Source organism: Hippoglossus hippoglossus, chromosome 17, assembly GCF_009819705.1.
Source record: "Hippoglossus hippoglossus isolate fHipHip1 chromosome 17, fHipHip1.pri, whole genome shotgun sequence".
Classification (NCBI taxonomy): Eukaryota; Metazoa; Chordata; class Actinopteri; order Pleuronectiformes; family Pleuronectidae; genus Hippoglossus; species Hippoglossus hippoglossus.
This window is the reverse complement of record NC_047167.1, coordinates 18,088,720-18,107,570: the sequence shown is the minus strand read 5'-3', so window position 1 is coordinate 18,107,570 and position 18,851 is coordinate 18,088,720. Positions and strand designations below refer to the sequence as shown.

General features: G+C 42.6%; 1 protein-coding gene across 1 annotated transcript in view; it reads right to left on the bottom strand.

Moving 5' to 3' along the window:
- LOC117777743 (collectin-12-like) overlaps window positions 1-18,851 on the bottom strand; it is a 37,565-nt gene that overhangs the window by 16,715 nt on the left and 1,999 nt on the right. Inside the window, exons 2-3 of the mRNA XM_034612651.1 lie at window positions 16,764-16,814; window positions 1,321-1,443 (exon numbers count right to left, since the gene is read on the bottom strand). Of these exons, the coding sequence (XP_034468542.1) occupies window positions 1,321-1,443; window positions 16,764-16,814 (174 nt within the window). The remainder of the gene's footprint in view (window positions 1-1,320; window positions 1,444-16,763; window positions 16,815-18,851) is intronic.

The window sequence follows — 18,851 nt, the reverse complement described above, 5'->3', positions numbered from 1 at the left end:
CATGTGCTTTACACTAACACAGACCCCCAAACTGGAAACCCCAAACAATCCTGACTCACAAGGTCAGATTCAGATTTTGATCCAAACTTGAATCAAGTCATTCCCTATTCCCTATTGGGCGGATTGTGCTTATTGTGTATTGGAGTACATGGTTCACCAGGTTGGTGCACCTGCAGAGCAAGGAGGACTTAAATGTTTTTCTTTAAGATATTTTGACAGGTTTTCTGTGGATGATTTATTACATAAATATGTAAGACTGGACAAAACACAAAGAACATTCCATATTGGTGATCCCTGAAATAACCCAAATTCCTTTCTGTTTCTATTTAACATCACTGCCTTGGTTCAAACCGGGAGAAACAGAGTCAGGACACTGCTGCGCAACAAATGTGTTTCCCATCTATGGCGAAACTCAGAGACATATCAATTCAGTGGAGAGTGAACTGTGGATACTATTAAGGGACTTAGGCTGAGCTCTGACTCGGCTGAATTTGGTTTCCCTCCTGCTGCCAGCAGTACGAGATTTAGATTCGTAAACATATTTCTACTGTGACATTTATTTGGATCCATGTGTTATTATCTAGCTGTGTCAAATAGGAGGGCTTCTTTACAAATGAAACTATACTATTGTGTTTTTAACCATTTACATCCTCAGTATGAAATATGCTACATACTGTACATTACAGCAGTCATATCCTACTTATCTACCTAATAGTTATTCTGCATTGAACATATTTGTAAATCTACAGTTACTTACATTCCTGTAGGATGAAAATATCTAAACCTATATAAAATGCACTATAGAGATAATAGAGATAAGAGACATGAGAAAATGACAGTATGAATGTCTTGTGCTGTACGAGAGGGACCTTTTAAAGCAACACTGTAACTCTCACTGAGCAACAGCGCCCCCTGTAGCAATCATGTGGTGATTAATTCTGTTGGGTTCTGTGCAGAGAAAAAACAAAGCCTATCAACCTGTGAATATATTGCCCATGATCCCCAGCTTCCTGAACCAGAGGAGCTGTCACTCTAACAAATACACCAAACTCTGTTTCGAATTCTTCATATTTTGATAGTTTCCTGGCTGAATATCTGAGATAAACGCTGGTTTTTCGTCTTTTTAACTGATCTGCATCTACAGTTCAGCATTACCCTTGAACTTGCTGGGCCTGATCCTGGCAGTGGAGCCAGTTACGTACTTCTTACAGGAGATGAGCACTATTCCCCCTATTCCTCATCAGTGTGCCATCAAACCAAATTTGAAGATGCTATTTTGAAATTTAAAAAAAAGTTGCATTAACCGGAGTGTTGACTTACCTTTGTATCCGAGGACCGCCACAGCGATGGTGAGCACTCCACAGAGCACGTAGAGAAGTGCAATGGCCGCCCTCAGAGCCCAGTCATTTTTACACTTGGTGCACTCTGTCCCCTCCTGAATTCCTACAACATACAACAGAATCTGCGTCACATGTGATTGTTCTGTTCACTCCAATGTTACTATTGCTTCTGGTAAATCAAATATTGTGCAACAGCCGCAGCGAGTTCGTATAAATGAGCCAAAGTTTTTCATTCAAAAACGAAATCACATGGGACAGTTTCTCTGATTTCATACCTAAGTTTAGTGCTGTAGTAATGACATGGGACACTCTGTGGCTTTTCTCCAGCCAAGTATCTATTCAAAGCATTTGTCCTCACGAACAGGCAAGAAGACTCCCGATGAAACACATGTGTTGTCCATACGACAACACATGTGTTGTCCATACGACAGAGGAACCAAAACACAACAGCGACTTTCCCCTTCTGTGTCCTTCCTCACTGCCATCCGACCTAAAGCCACGGTGCAGTGAAATGCTTCACGTCACAGATCGAGCATGTGGCACAATGCTAAACATTAGACTACAGGCAGGATGTTTACTCCACTTCATTACAACTGACCAAGCAGCCTCCGGTGAGCAGAACAAGAGGGCAGCTGGTGTTCACAACAGATAATAAAGATCTTCATGTAGAAACTTTAAAAATCACATTACATAAGAAGAGAAAATGTGGGGTATAACCTTTAGTACTTTACCAGACAGGACGGTTATTAAATAAATGGTTATAGCACGGAAACTATGGTATTAAGCCTTGGGTATCAATTCCCTTTCAAAGGGATTGCTGGGATTTTGAAGTGGGAATTGGTCCAATGAGGCCAGAAGCATTCAGGTAATAACACAGACAATAAACCAGCCAGCAGTTTCCACGGATTATGTAGAATTAAAAACACTAGTGCAGCGTTGGCTCTAAACCTGCCTGTTTGGAATGTGCTGTTTCCTCTCCTGTTTTTTTAATAATAATATGGGCTGTTTTTCTTGAAATAATAGATAATACATGTTTATGTCTATATATGTTGGGGTGTGTGTGTTCTTTTTATTTATTTATAATTCAGATTATGGTTAGACTGTGAAATGTTAAGCATCAATAACATTTCTTTGTCATAAGGGTTTGATAACAACATCTTCATGATTGAAACATTTGGGAATCATTACCCGAAATGTTTTTAAAAGGCCAATATAAAGTTATTGGAGTCAGTCTAGTTATGACTTTGCTTTTGAGTATGTTATATAAACATAATGCTGAACCACTGAGCCCACGTCCGTTTCAACAGACATCAAAGTCAGGTAAGCAAGTACATGAAAACATGCTCATTACTATTATGGGTACTCGGTCTATTGTTTCCACTGAGGGACGTTATATAGTCCCAGCTGGACTGACATCTTCATATGACTTCCTCCTCAAACAGCGTCAGGGGCCTCGCTCCGTCCCTTTGAGTCATGTCACCCACGATGAGACTCGATCTGTAGCCAACGGAGTTCTCCATCCTTCCCAGTCAGGGGTGGGCCGGGACCACCAGACGGGTACTGGACGTTTGGCCTCTCTGCTTTGGACCCACACATCTGTGCAAACATCACATCTGACCACCTCAAAGAGGCCCGGGCCGTGGACACAGACATGGATATCCAGGCCACTGTTGTCCTTATGTGTACTGAGAGCCAGTGCGGAGAGCTCCACGAGACCCCCCCCCATGGTCCTGACCACATGCTGTTTTAAGGACAACATCACACCATGTAAACAATCAGCCGGGCGTCTACAGGTTCTGGGTCAAGAGCAGGTCAGCGGTGGTATTTCTGTGTTCACTGGAGTTTGACCTGGCGGTATCGTGTGTGTGCTCCTCATGCTTTCAGGGTCACAGAGTTTCAAATACTTTCTCACAGTCAAGAGCTTTTCTTTAAGGATCTGTTCTAATCACAACGTTGTGTACGAACCTCCTGCTACTGACGTACAAGAACAAGTTCTTCTCAGCACGTTGCTCCCACACACTTTGTTTCCTAGACTGTGCGACACAGAGTGTATCATAAAAGCAGAGCATGAAAAGTACAAGCGAGGCTGCAGAACTATTTCTCTCGTCAATTGTCTTTTCAACACTGTGGCGATGACTCAGCTCGTTTTCTGATTTGACATGTTTGCTGATTAAATCCAAAGTTGCTGAGTCAGAGTGTTGTACTGCTGTAATATTATTGGTTACTAAGGTCGAAAAGATATGATATTCAAGCACTATTCAGACCGGTCAAATATTGCTAGTTATGGTACTAGGGTCATTAATTATACTACCACAATACTGTTATAATGTTCTGACCCTGTTCATACCTGGTATTATCATCCATCCTTTGGGTGCAGGTCTAAATGCACCCAAATGGATCCTCAATGTTTCCTGAGATGTGGTCATTCAGACCATGTTTGGAGAGGGTCTGGGACGTATGTGGCCACATTCTTTTCACTGTGTGAACACAAATGCATCCTGCGCTGCCGCATGAAGGACCGCCTACTAATCTGACGTCTTCTCTACCTCTCCTTCTCACTCGCTCATGCCGACACACACCAACACACACAAACACACTGACATCGCACTCATATATGCTCAGAATTGGTAAAAACAACATCGTTTGGCCTTCGTGGACAGAAATGATGTGCTTGTTTGTTTGCATATAGAGCAAGGACGTGAAATCCAATCACAAGTGGTCACAGGAGACACATTCAGGACTCATTTTATTGCCAGGTGTGAACACACTTGAGATTGGATCTCTCAGGACGGATTTTAATACCAGGTCCTAACAGGGCCTCTCTCAGCTGTGCAGTTAAATGGTAGAAATAGCCACAGTATGTTGGTTTATTTATAGATAATTTAAGTCACACACTAAAGTGTAATGCGTGCAATAATTCATGTGGTTATGTGAGTGTTAAAGGGGATTTAGAAGTTGCACTAGACGACTTGACATACTGCCCCAGACACAGATGGAAAGTAATTGGCTCACAATGGAAACATGTTTAGGGCTGTCAGGACTATGCCCAATGTCACTGGCTCCAGGATAAGCACTGTAGATAATGGATATATGGATGGGATGGATGTCAGTACTAAAATCCAAATGTATATTTAGTCTCTGCACAAACTGAAATGGTCGCCCAGTTAACACTGTCCCTATTAAGCACACACAGTGTTTTATAACCTGGCAGGCGGGGACAGGTTACAGACCTAGACTGTCATGTTCTTAAAGCCATGATACTTCCACCGAGCAGACATGGAAATACATCCTGTCAGAGCAGCCAGGAGCTCGGTCCAGGGTCACAACATTTCCCCTCTGCTTGACAGAGGAAGGGTTTCTGCTCCCTCCAAGGGATTCTGCTTTAACACCAGTTCTGTCAGCGATGTGGCAGACAGGGCTGATGAAGAGAAAACACTTCCAAGGTCTTCTGTTACAAAGAATCAGAGAAACTCACTGAAACGCTATGATTGGTTTTGTCATGTCTGAGACTCACGAAGTTCTTCCCACTATCCAAACACATTTCAACAAAAACAATCAGATATGTGCAATCTTTTCAAAATGGTCACGAAAAAACCCAAAGAACATAAAAAATGAAATGATCAATTTCAGCTCAGTCATAGTTGCTGTGCGTCATGTTGACCGGTGTGACCTCGTGCTGTCTACACATAGACTACTGCAGTACATAAACACGCTGGCACAAACATGTCATGAGCTGAATGAAAACACATTGCTGAACCAAACTGCCGGGTGCAGAACACGGGGAGGACTGAGGCTGTTCAGAAATTGAACAGCGTCCAGGATGTCCCAATCAGCAGGCTGGAATCCTGCCCAGTAATCCCTGAGAGGTACATAAATGTCAGAAGAGCCTTAAAAGAGCAGAGGTACCGTGGAGGACACTGTGTCTTACATGTATTACAGTCCAATGACAACCATGTACTTCCTGTTGTTTTGGCACGTTTCTACTTTTATATAGTAATTCATTCTTAAATATCCAGGATTGTGGTGCTGCCATCGTGAGCCTTTGACGTTATTTACAGCCAGTGCAGGCGCAGTAGTGATTGTGCAGCGGAGCCACGGTATCAAGGTTCTGCCAATATGCTTGACCAATAGTGAGTCAGTCTCAAGATTCAATCATGAGGTTTCAGCTGGTTTTTATTTCATCAAATAACCAATTCAAACCAAATTTAGTGGAAAAATGAACTCACTTCTGTGTCTTGGCTCATGTACCATCCACTAAAATGGAGGCGGCAGGGTTTATGACCTTTACTGAAGCCAGACACCAGGGGGCAATCAGACGATTTGGCTTTTTCAAAATTTAAATTGTCCCAAAACTTAAATTTATGACTAAATACCTGTCAAACTAACTTCACTCCCAACAGCATCGAGTGATCTTTGTTTTTCATGCGGAAATTAGCAAGTAAGCTGCCAATTTGAGCATTTTAGCATACTGACGTTAGCATTTAGTTCAAACACTGCTCTGCCAAAAGACTGTATATCGAAATTGACAACATGAGGGCCCCCCGAAAAAAAGTGATGCCAAAGCGTCTTGATCACCACCTGGTGGCTGGCTGCAGTAAGATAATACAACCTGCCTCCTTCATGTTAGTGGATTGGACATGGACCTAAATAAAAAGTGAAAGTACACCTCAAATACATTTTTTTCTGTTGTTCTTATCACACAGATGAATGGTGTTCACGGTGACATTTCATGACTGGCAGCTAAGACTGAGTTGCTAGAGATCCCCTGATCGCTACTAAATAGACTCAGGCCCCAAATGCGCAAGACAGCAGCGCTCGTATCCAGTTTATTTTGGCTTCTGAATAGTGGGAGGAAGTGGAGACATGTTGTCCATCTTTTTATACAGTCTAATTTTGTAGACTTAGCCTTTGGAGAGCCAACTGTCAGCAGCTTAATGATATCTCTGCACATCGTGGTCAGATGCATCACAGTAGAAGCTGCAAAGTGATCTTTGTTGTTACTCAGAAGAGGTTGTAGTGAGTTGTGGTCACAGGAGGTAGAGAAGGAAAGAGAAACAGAAAGGAGACAGAGAGGAGGATGGGGGGCCGTCCAGTGTGGTGTCTGCAAAACAGCTGTATTTCATTTGGACTCTGAGTCAGTCAAAGAAAAAAAAAGAAAATCTCAACACTTATTCCCTTATTCCATGTACCTGCCATTAGACTCGCCTGCCTGCCCCGTCTCACTCCTGGCTGGCAGTGGAAATTTCCATGGCAACACAAAGAAAGCCTGTACGGACTCGAGCCATTTTGTGTGAAGACCCTTTGTGCAGAGTGTTAATACTATGTTATATACAGTAACCGGGTGGCTACCGCAGAAATCCTTTCACTTCCTAACCTTCCATTTTGTGTAATGTATGAAAGAATAAACTAAATATGATCACAAGCCAGAAACCAGTAGTCACAGTCAGGCTATGGCTCTCCTATCAACCTGGATGGAGCCGAACATTACATTTCTTCCACATGATGCATTTTTGTCTCACATGTTGTGTGTTCCTCACAGGGAACACACAACATTATCTGGTATCTGTCTACAAACTGTCAAAACCAGAATTAAATCTGATTGTGGTTCGAGTTACAGAAATGTCTGTAATTAACCTGAAATACTGAAACAGATCAACTTGAGAATTGCTGCGACAAACCAAAACCACACATAAAAGTAGACACAATAATCTCAATCAAACACTCCATCAAGTATATATTCTCCTTCACATCCCTGCTGACCCCCCCCCCCCCCCCCCCCCCCCCGCTTTGGAATGGACAATCACTTGTCATCGTTTGGCAGAAAGTCTGTATTTCTATCCAGAGTTCAGTGTTGTCAGCAGATGTGTTCATGTCCCTCACTTGAATTTGGGTAAATAATGTGACTTTGTAGCTTCATGTTTTTGTCTATTGCGATCCACTCTAACCTCCGACTTCCTTCTTTAGAGGGTGTTGAACCCTGGGCTAAGAAGGTGCTCTGGGGTTGCGGTGACCCCCTCTGGCCCTCATAGCCACCCCAGTAATAACAGTCAGCAACTGGAATGTTAACAAGTAAACACTCTCCAACAGGGGAAGTTACTACTGAGACAAATTACTCAGACATTAGCTTCCATGAATTGCTGAGCTTGCCTTGCATGCCTGGCCTGTGATTCTTTTTTTTTCTCCGCTTGCTGGTAACAGGTTTATGACACTTTAAAACGGGCCCGGTCCTCCGCAGCATCTGGACCTTGTTACACCGGAGCCAAATCAAAAGGAGGCATGCAAACATTTGATGCATCAGCCCTTCATGCCAAGTATCATGAGAAAAAAAGGGGCAAAGTTGGCAGTGAGCTATATTGAGTGTTTTTATAAGAAACCTTCTCAGCTGGTACTCACTTCCTTCACATTAGTTTACAGCCACAGGTCTGTAAATGAGGTTGTTTTGAGAAAAATAAAATGTGGACGGCTGCATGTCTGAACAGGATGCGATGCCCTCTTCATTACACACATACACACACACACGCAAACACGCACATGCTGCCCAAAGCTGATGCAGCTGAAAAAGTTCCCTTTGAAGGACCTTGGCTAAAGATCTCCTCACGCGTCCGAACATGAGACTCAGGCATCATGTCACTGATTGGAGGGACTTTGACACATCTGATCTTGCACGTGTTTCGCTGTAGCAACAACTAATCTAATCTAGATATATTTTCATTGAAGTTACCTTTCAGATTTTGTGGGGTGGAATAAATAACTACCACTGTGGAGGTAGTAAATAACTAGAATGACAGTCAGTAGAGTGCATACCTCCGCAAAGGCCCAACAGTCACCTTAACTCTCTGAGAAAACAGTGAAATGGTGAAGAATGGCCCATCTTGCAATGTGAAAGACAGTGAATAAAAAATTCCTGGATCCCCCTGACACACACAGAACCACGTGCTCCTTTTATATTCTACTATCATTTGCTCCTAAATATTTCTATACGTCCCTGGAAAGTTTATATAACTGCAAGTCCGTTGAGCACCCTTGCATGCTTATGGAGAATTCCAAGTTCCATGGAGGTTGTGCCACATCAAGCGAGAAACACTGGGAAACAATATCCACCGACAGAACCGTGCAAACAGAGACAAATGGCATCCTACAGCGAGACAGAGCGCACTGCTGCGGGAAAACTTTATGGGGCATTTCTTGTTAGCCGAGCAGGCTGCTTCTTTTTTTTTTACCTCAAAGTGCTAAAAGGCACAAACGGAGTCTAATTGGTGGCGAAAACAGTCAGATGGTCTATTAAAAGAAGCCGTGAACATGGAGTTGATTAGAGCTGGTTTTGTCGAACCATCTGCGTTTGGTTAGAGGAAGACAGACATGACATATAGGTCATATATCGTAATCTCAAGAGACAGACTTTCAAGCACGCAAGTGCGCCTCATAAACGGAGCAGGGCCACTGTATCTGGGGATATTTTGTGAGGCAGGATTAGATATCAAGAAAAGTCTTTGTGTTGCAGTCAGCAGTTTCTGTTAAAGATGGAAATTCAGCCTCAGTGTGTGCGTCTGTACTTTGGCAGAGCTCTGTGTCGTCAGGAGATAAAGAGTTGGAGTCACATCTGCTGGCACCATCAGCATCAGGGGGAGAAACGCAAACTACTGATGGAATCAAACGTGTGATGTAGATCCACCGTGAGCCTGAAAGCAGAGCTCGTGTTGACAGGAAGGATTTTGTTAATGCAACTGACAATTAATAGTCCCAGTGAAAGCCGTAAAGTGTTACTCAACTGCATCTACACGATTAAAGAGGAATGTGTTTAAAGCAGGGCCGTGCAAGTACACAGACACACTCTAGTGCTTGTTGACTAATGAAAAGTTGTATTCCACAACTACACTTCAAACATACTTCAACATATGTCATGCTGGTGCCGTAAAAAACAACCACACAGAAAAAATCACAACTCAACATTAATATACCACGGCTCCACTAAACAGGGTGTAGGGCTTCATCCATACTGCTACGTTTTCCTTTGAAAATGGCATTTTGTGCGGTTGTCTACGTCATCGATACCAAACATCTCTGCAGCCCCGGAGTTTTCAAACTTAAACCAGGCCAGCAGCTTTTCCAAACTTCTCAGTTTTATCGTTTTTTAGATTCCAGGCATATCGGTAGCAGAGTAATGTAAAGAAAGAAAATGGGGAATCGATACGTAAAAAAAGTTCCAAGCAGCTCACACTCCTGTTCACTATCTAATAATGAATCATATATAACAGAAACCCATGTGCACCAAGAACAAATATCTCCGACTAAAGAGCACTTGTAATTATTTGCGATAAGAACATTCTGTTGAAAAAGACATTTCTCGAATTTAATTGCACAAATGCAGAAAAATATGGAAGCCATAAACTAACTTTATTAGCGTGAGTGGAGAACAAGAGACCCCCTTGGCTCCTCCTGCTCATGTTGCAGCGTCGGCATTTTGGAATGATGTCATTTCACGTAAAACAGGACCATGTGAACCTCGGAGACGGTGAAGAGGGGGTTGGTCGTTGCTCCTCGCTCTCTTTCAGCATGTCAGTCGCACCACATTAACATGAGCTTTGTCTGTCGAAGTGTCAGATGCACAGAAATGCAGCAAACTAAAGTCTCAGTCACAACAAATGCTGAATTCAGCAGAGATGTAAAGTCTTGCCAACATATGACACATGGTTGTAAAAGAATGGGACACTGGACAAGCTGCAACCACAGGGTTAAGCAAAGTGTACATGAGGCTCTAGTGGAGCAAGAACTTGCAGGATGTTGTATTTTTGGACTGAAACCTCCACGAAGCAACGTGCTGCCTCTCTGACGTCATTATTTCTCAAGATGCCATTTTTATCCAACTAATTTTACTATTACCAGGTAAAAACGTGCAACACCAAATCAATTCACCAACAATTCAACCATTTTATTCATAAACGGAAAAAGCCTGGTTCTTCCTAATCTCAACCTCAACACACCAACATGAACACAAATAAACTGAGACGTGTTTTCTCATGTGGGTTTGAGAATATTTCATTATGAGCCCAAAACCGCTGCTCGGGTGCAGAGAATAACCCTGGAGCTAACTTTGCAGAGCATCTGTGCAGAGGGGTTTTCGTGTGGTCACGCCTGCTGGGTGGCCCATCGTGGAAGCACTTAGGAAACCGAATCAACAACAATCATCACCGAGCCCTAATTTCCATCAGCCTGTGTCAGTGCTTGCGCTCCATCCCATCACCACACAGCACTTCCAAGCTCCATCGCCCAGGAGCGCCAATAAAACCACACACTGCGGATCCAACTAGTCTGGTTTCTCTCATGGTGAAAGATGCTGACCACAGAGAAGATGGTGTCTCACTGTGGTCCATGTTGAAACAGGCAGAAGCATCATGATGTGTGTTATTGAACTTCTTATAAGTTAATGCCATATTCAAATTGATCACCATAAAAACTAGAATGGCCCTCAGTAGAGCACAAACCTCCGCCAAGGCCCCCCAGTTCAGTTCAATTCAATCACACCGCAACAAATTGGACACGCTTATACATGCCAGTCCTAAATATGCCTGATTGTTTTCATCGAGATCCATGTATTATTCAGCAGGAAAACGATTAAAATGTGAAAATACCTCACAATATTTAAAGAAAGTGATATAAAATATATACAAAAAAATGTATATCCATATAAACGTAATCCTACAAACTAACAAACGAATACCAGATGGAAACATAACCTCCCTGGAGGAGGTCAAAAGGGCAATTCAGTGTTAGGCTAATGAAAAATTCAACACAATCAACATTCAACTGAAACGTTCCTTTACACAGTAACCTCATTAATCTTGTGATTCCACAGACAACAAGTATAAAGCCAAGAGGCAACAAATAAAACATCCTGCACAAGAGAATAGTCAAACTGACAACTGTGTCAAAACCTCACTGGCAAATGAAGAAATGTAGTTATTTCCTTTATCTGAAAGACAAGATGCTCTTGTATTTGCAAAGAGAACAGTTTAATACTTTAGGGTGAAGAAATGAAATCCCTCCAAAGGACTGGAGCCGTATCAGAAATCTAAGAAATGCACGACACTTAATCTGTCCAAGTTACACCTAAACTGTTCATGATATTCCAAGAGGTGAGAGAGAGAATGTGGGTGAACCGCCACTGAACTACTGAACTCAACTATTAAACTCTGCAGTTAATCCTGTGGACATAAAAGTTAATCTAACTATCGCTCAGACAGAGTGTTTCTGTAATTTTCTTCTGCAGCAGATGAACAGATGTGATCACACAAACACACGCATGACTGGTGGTTGAAACGCTCGAGAGCTGAGTCGATGGAAAAAGCTCCACACGGTTGATTTCTTTGTGCAACATGCAGACGTTTTTCTGTATCTACTAAATATAAAATCACCGAAGCTTAAACAAGAAAAACACTGTGGGGTGTTCTGGTTCGGGGCCAACGAAATCACAGCCGGAGCAACCAACGCAACCGCAGCCAGGTCTGCAAGCTGGAGAGTGAGACGTATTCATTCTCACTGTCTGTTGTTTTTCCAATGAGAGGAAGCAGCAGGGTTGATGTTGGCCGTGTCAGGAGCCAGAAGACTCACATCAAGTGAAATACTGCTGCAGAGACCTGAGCAGAAAATGGGAGTGAGACGCTTCCAATATTGAGTGTGTTGTTTTTGCGACTGAGCCAAAACCTGCTGTAATTGGAGAGCACGGCAAACATCAATTATGTGAGCGAAAACACCCAATCAGCCGACAGCAGGTTGCAGGCAGGTCGTTAACGTTGACCAACGTTTCCCTCTGGGACAGGAAGCAGGTCTGAGGAGATGGGTAAACTGAGTTTCGTCAAAACAACTACGACTAAATATAAATCACTGACTGACAGAAGCTCCTCTGCAACTCTACAGCTGAGTTGCTGTTAAAGTTAAATATCTTTCTCATTGACATTAGCTGTGTGAGAATTCAGAGGCTGCATCCTTCAGGGGCTGCGTCCTTCAGGGGCTGCGTCCTTCAGGGGCTGCGTCCTTCAGGGGCTGCGTCCTTCATGGGCTGCGTCCTTCATGGGCTGCGTCCTTCAGGGGCTGCGTCCTTCATGGGCTGCGTCCTTCAGGGGCTGCGTCCTTCCGGGGCTGCGTCCTTCACGGGCTGCATTTGAAGACTGTCCCAATTCATGGCTGCTTCAAACGCAACCAACAAATACATCCCATTATCCCTGAGCAACATAGGATTCAACAGGTAGATCGTTCTTGGGTCAACCTTTCCCAAGATTCATTGCAATATGCAAGTTACTGGAATTTAGTAAGTGCAGCCACTAGAAGAAGCTAATGGTGTTTAAGTACAGGCAGGAAAAGCAGGTGATGCATATGGGACATCCTCCATAGACCAGACCGTCATGTACACATTGTACATCTGTGCATTAAACTAATGGTTAGAGATGAAGAAGTCCAAGATGAATTCTTAACTCCAGTCTACTGTATGAAAGCGAGACACACTGTGTGCACCCACTCACCACCTGCAATCACTGTTCCCACAAACTGGAATAGATTTTCTTCTATGACGCAAAACACTCAGCGACTCAGAAGTCACTCGGTTGCCAGAAATGGGGAAGTCAAGAACTGTTCCAACTATGCAGACGTCCCCTGACACGCTGGACCAACTCCCCGATGACCAGTCACGCTCGTCTCAATCCCCTGGGAAGCTGAAGCACAAACCTGTTCTCGATTTCTCTCAATACTAAAAGCAAAATGGACAACGGCTGATTGGAGAAGCCAATTTCATTCTAATTCTCTACAAGAGAACTTTAATGAGGAGCCGGGACTTGAATGTGAAATTCAATGCATGGAAACACATTGTCTGCTCATTGTGGAAATGAACTACAACCAGTGTAGCTGCCAGTATAGAAGCAGTGTGGGAAAATATTCGGACCCACTGTGCTTACATAAGGGGCACATGCTTCCTGCGCTGGTACTTTGGCAGTAGGTATAAACTACTCCTGACAGAAATGTCCAGTATGATTAGAAGTTGTAGGAATACAGGAAACATCTATTCTGCTGTTTCTGCACAACTGTCACTTAAACTGCTTTCAGACCTGTACCGAACTCCAGCTGTTTTCCTGAAATCCTACGGAGGGGCTGTATGTGAGAACGTGAAACTCCGGATAATGTCCGAGTGAGCACATGTGAGAATACAGCAGGATTCATCACAGTTGGTGATGCTTCTAAAACAATAAAAAACAAAAAGCATCCAAGAAAAGAGAGCAAAGGGCCGACACTGGTGTCAGGACCTGAATTCTGCAGCAGAATTTCTTCCTTGCAAAGCTCTACCCAGGGGCCACCCGTCACCTGAACGCTCCGGACATTTTCCTGTTGTTGTAAATGCATCTGACTCAGACAATCTCCTGTTGCATTCTTGGAATCTCCAGAAAACGTCCAAACCCAATTGTGCGGACACTCTCCAGAGTTCATGTCTGAAAACAGCTAAAGTCATTCCGCTCTGAATTCCTCCCCCCGAGTAGTTATTGTCTCTTATGATATTTTATCATAAGCGAGTCTCATGTTCAGCAGATGTGAACACATTCCTCTGTTGACGGGTCAGATGAACTGCACCACACTTCATTTCTTATCACCGTCTGCCACTGAGTTATTATCAGTTGCATGAAGACTTAAACAAAGGGCTGCTCTTGGTGCCGGGGTCAGTTCACCCGACTTACAGCTGACCTCTGCCTGCTTGTCCCGGCACTAACAGTGATTTGTGCCTCGTCTGGGACGCATTCCTCCCCATCTGTAATTGGACGATCCCGGACTGACCCTCTGTCCTCTTGGCCACTCACAACCCTGTAAAACTTTGCAGATCTGGAATAAGTTCAACAACAAGTCCACTCAGCAGCGTTCTGTGTTGTTTTATCCGTCTCCGCTGTCGTTGCCACATAAGCTTTAATGTTTTCTGCCGCACTCCTCCGCCGAATACCCCGCTCTTTATTGAAAACACGAGCGGGTAATCTTTTATTAGGACAACAGAACACGCACTGCATGCATGCAGGCCCTGGAGGAGGCTGTGAGTAACAGGCAGGCACTTTGAAAACATTCTTTTCTTGTAATAAAGTCCCTGTAAATTAAAACCACTTGCTGTTTTGCTCCCAAAATAAGTCGAGCAAGGAATGCGACTCCTCATCTCAAAATGAAACAGAAAATTAAATGAAAAACAAATGTTTCTCCCGTGAATCAGACAAGAAGTGAAAGCGTAAACAAAAAGTGAACACAGAGGAAGATTAGATAAAGAAAGAATTTTTAAACTAATGAAACGAATAATATATAATGGTCTCCACATGAAGCTGGACTTTTCTCTTTTCCCCATCCCCCTCCTCCCTCACTGGCTCCTTGCTGACACAGCACAGTCCAGTCATGAAGGCCCACAATGCCTGCTCCCTCTCCCTCTCTCTCTATACAGACTCGAGTAAACTTCCAGTATGGACTCAGGAAGCAGCGCAGCAACTTCTCAGGTTTGGACTCTCTGTGGGAAAATAGACCTCTTGTGGAAAGCAGATGTCAAAATGAGTCAAGGACCTGATTTCTCTGCACAAAGTGGACATGTGAGAAGCAGCATATTTCTTTACCAAGCATGTGTAGTGGAGACATTAAAGTTAAACACGCATGTTTTTCTGTGAAATAAGAATCAAGGCCCAACTGTCCCCTTGAATTCGATCACCAAATTAAAAGCACTCATAGAAATCAGTCCCCTGAAGTTTCTTATGTTTTGACATGTTTTAAAACCACGAGGTTGAGTATTTTATACTCATGGAATTAATTATAACAATCTCATCAAGCTGTTATTGCAATCTGGATATAAATGAAATTACACAAAGCGTGTTGAATCCACACACTCATTTAGGTGTACAGATGTGTAAAACGATTGTGATGACACACAATGTGGACGCACACGTCCTGATATATGGCTGCTGAGAGCTGAAGTGACACACACACTCTCACACACCTCTTAAACCAGAGGGAGTGAGACGAAGCTGAGACCATTTCAACCCAGAGAGTTGAAACTGGATCTCTGCTCCGGGACAGAAGCAGGAGAGAAACTGATTCATCACACTGGGGCAATGACAGAGAGAAATGTAAGCAGCAATGAACGTCCAAGAAACAAGGGCACACTGCGTCATGCAGGGAAATAAAAAATGTCACTTCTTAAGACAAATAAAGGTGTTTGCATTAAGAGGTGACACTTGTTGCTTTATGAGACGGACGGAGAGTTAAAGAGAAGTTTCAGAAGTTACAGAACATCTTATACAACCTTTAGTGGATGTAAAGTATGTTGCTGTGCTGATCTCTACAATCCTGTCTGTCCACATATTCATCCATCATCATCACACAGTTTGTTTTTATATGTTTTTAGAAGAAGGCCAGGCGGAGACAGTCTGCAGAAGCTCCAGAGGCTCTCACTCCGACATTTACTTTCACACATACACCTCCTACAGAGAAACTGCATAGGATCTCTGCAGCTTTAGAGTAGTAGTAGTAAATTCATGATTTGCCCTGTTTTCAACAACCACTCTGACTTAATACTGGAGGTTCTGGGCTAACCTCCAATGACAAAGAACCAAATCGACCATCGCATCCTGTGTGGAGGTTGCGTGTTCTCGCTGTGTCTGTGTGGGTTTAGTTCTTCAGTTCAGATAAAGCAGAATGTGACTGTTTGTTTGAATTACTATTGATGATAAATCTTCACAGTCTTTTGAGACCAAATTCAACCACTCAGGCGAAAACTGAGTCTGAGGTGTTTGATTGTAGGTTTTGTATATTTTGCAGTTTTGCTTGGTGGAAATGACTGTGGCTGGCGTCAGGAGAACCAATTTAACTCCAGGAATGTGCTAATGTATCAGTTCTGAATGTGCTGAGGAGTTATATATATATATATATATATATAATAGTATCATTTTGGGAACCTGTCTGGAAATTCTGGCCACTGTGGTTCTCGCCGTTTCTGGAAACCCGATACATTCAGGATATTAGAAGAAAAGGAAATGAGCACGAGCCGTTATGGGACTAATTCTTTTGGTTTCAGATGAAGTTATCTTGTGTAGTTTTGTGCCGAGTGAAACTGAAGAACTCTGAGATAAGGTTGTACATTCAGCCGACTGGTCAGGAACACCCAGGATGCTGCGGTTTCCCTCTCTCCTGTACCCCACTGCTGTTATAACAGAGAAATCAAAATAAAGGCAGCAGCCAAAAATAAGTTTGATTCCGAGACATGAGGCGTGGTGTTCCTTTAACCAAATGGAATTATTGTGGTTGTACTGTATTTCAAGAAAATATCCTATATGCAGTTATATGGAAAGTTGAGATCCTTTCGTGTCACGAGGGATGTGAACTACACTGCAGCCGCTGGAAATCAAGAAGTCGCCTGATACTTACCAAACCTCTTATAGCCAAAGGACTGCACCTCCTCTTCATCAGCAAAGTCGTCTGGAGGGGGAACACAGAAATGAAAGGATCAGTTAAAGATATGAGCCAAAAAAAAAAAAACGAGTCACACTGTAGTTAAAGAGAAAAACGTGAGACTGGGACATCAAGTCATATTATTCCAAGTGTCTGTTAAAAATATATATTTAAACACTTTGAGACCACATAACTGGCGCTAAATCACCACTTAATCACCATATTCCATTTACATATAAGTGTTTACATTTGACACAGGCAAAATATCCATTCTCTGATATCGTTGAGTATTTGTTATTGTGCAGTAACTGAATAAAGATCATGCCAGCAAACATTATTGATTATTATTGCTTCAAAAGATCTGGATGATTGTCAAGATCTGCACCAAATTTCAGCATTCTACACATGTCTGTTTTTAATAAAGATTCCAGCTTTATTTCTCATGAAGTTCACCAAATGTCAAATCATGTCTTCCATCAGGTTTCATGGGAATCCATCCAGTCGTTTTTTGAGTAAACCTGCCAACAGACAACCGAACAAAGATTGAAAACACAACCTCCTTGGTGGAGCTAAGAGATCTGAGGTCAAGGTCCATTTACGAGTTTTCTTCATGAGCTGTTAGAGTCATCATCTAAACCAGGGTTTGCTCATTTCTCTGCACACTCACATTTTATTCACTGATGAAGACTGTGAAAGGCTGTTGAAAGCTCCAGTAAGAAGCTGGTGCGGTCGAATTTGACTACAAAATAACTAAAAAGTGAATCTTCTGTTTCTAAAGGTTCAAGAATGAAGTTTTACAAACTATTTCTTTTTTCTGTCATGGCCGTAATAACACATCACCTGTCTGATCCCTGAGTTACAGGCCCCTGAATCCATTCTCTGAGCCATAAACAATAAACTAGACCCTGTCTCCCTCGGATTAGACGCAGCTCCTGAATCTCTATCTTTCACTTTGAGGGATTACTCCCAGATCTCGTGGCCTGACGTCCTCTGAGCGCTGTCTCCTTTCAAGCAGCTGAATGTGGGGAAGGAGTTCAAAGCTCCTCTCTGCGTCATCATAAAGTGAACATAAAGAGAATTCCCAAAGATCACCAGAAAGAGATGATGTGACATCGTCTCATTAGAGCTGTTTTGTGTATCTCTTTCTGATGTTGACTTAAAAGTGTAAAAAAACAAACAGTATAAAGTAATTGAGTCAACATCTAATAAAAGAGCAGATGAGTTCAGACACCATCAAGATTTGAAGAGTTTTAAATGAAATGGGAACCTCAGGAATTTGTTTTTCACAAACACCCCCCCCCCAACAGCCTGTTTCCTGTTTGTGATTCCAAGCAACTTGATTGTGACTCATTACAACAGTAATGTTATCGTATATGTGTGTTTCATCACATTTTACCCAAAGGGCTGAAAAACAAGTGAAACTCAACCACTCAGGGTCATTTGGATGTTGGGAGGATTTCTGTTGTTTGGGGCCGTGATGCTTCAAAGTGTTGATCCAGTGACTTTGCAGTTCAAAGGATGTTTTTGACTTCCTGATTAAAACCGGGCTTGTGTTTAGACGCCTGCACTTAACTTGAATGACTTTATTTCATGAATTAGTTTGGCAGGATTTCTTACTGAAAGAAAGTCATTGAACCCCTCATAAAAAATGTGATTTATAAAGTAACAAGACTTTTAACGTCTGTCACTTTAGCTCAGCTTTGACCTCAACATCCTGTGACCCTTGAATCACAAATACTACAATATGTCATCATTTTTATGAAAAGTACCACAGACATGTTTTTTATGATGAGTATTTTGTTGTGTTGTGAATGTCTGCAGCATGTTTTCTATTTGTTTGCATGTGTTTTGATGTAGATGTTTAATATGTTTTTTCCAAGTTGCAGTGTGTTGAGCTCGAGGGCCACTGATGCACCCTGGGAGTAATGTGCAAAAATAAGTCCATGTCTATAGAGAAGGTGCTTTTAACCTCATCTCATGATTGGACGAGGAAGATCTGTCCACTGATGAAGTTCCACAGAACCGAGCTTCAGGCTCAAGAACTTATAATTCTCCAAAACTCTT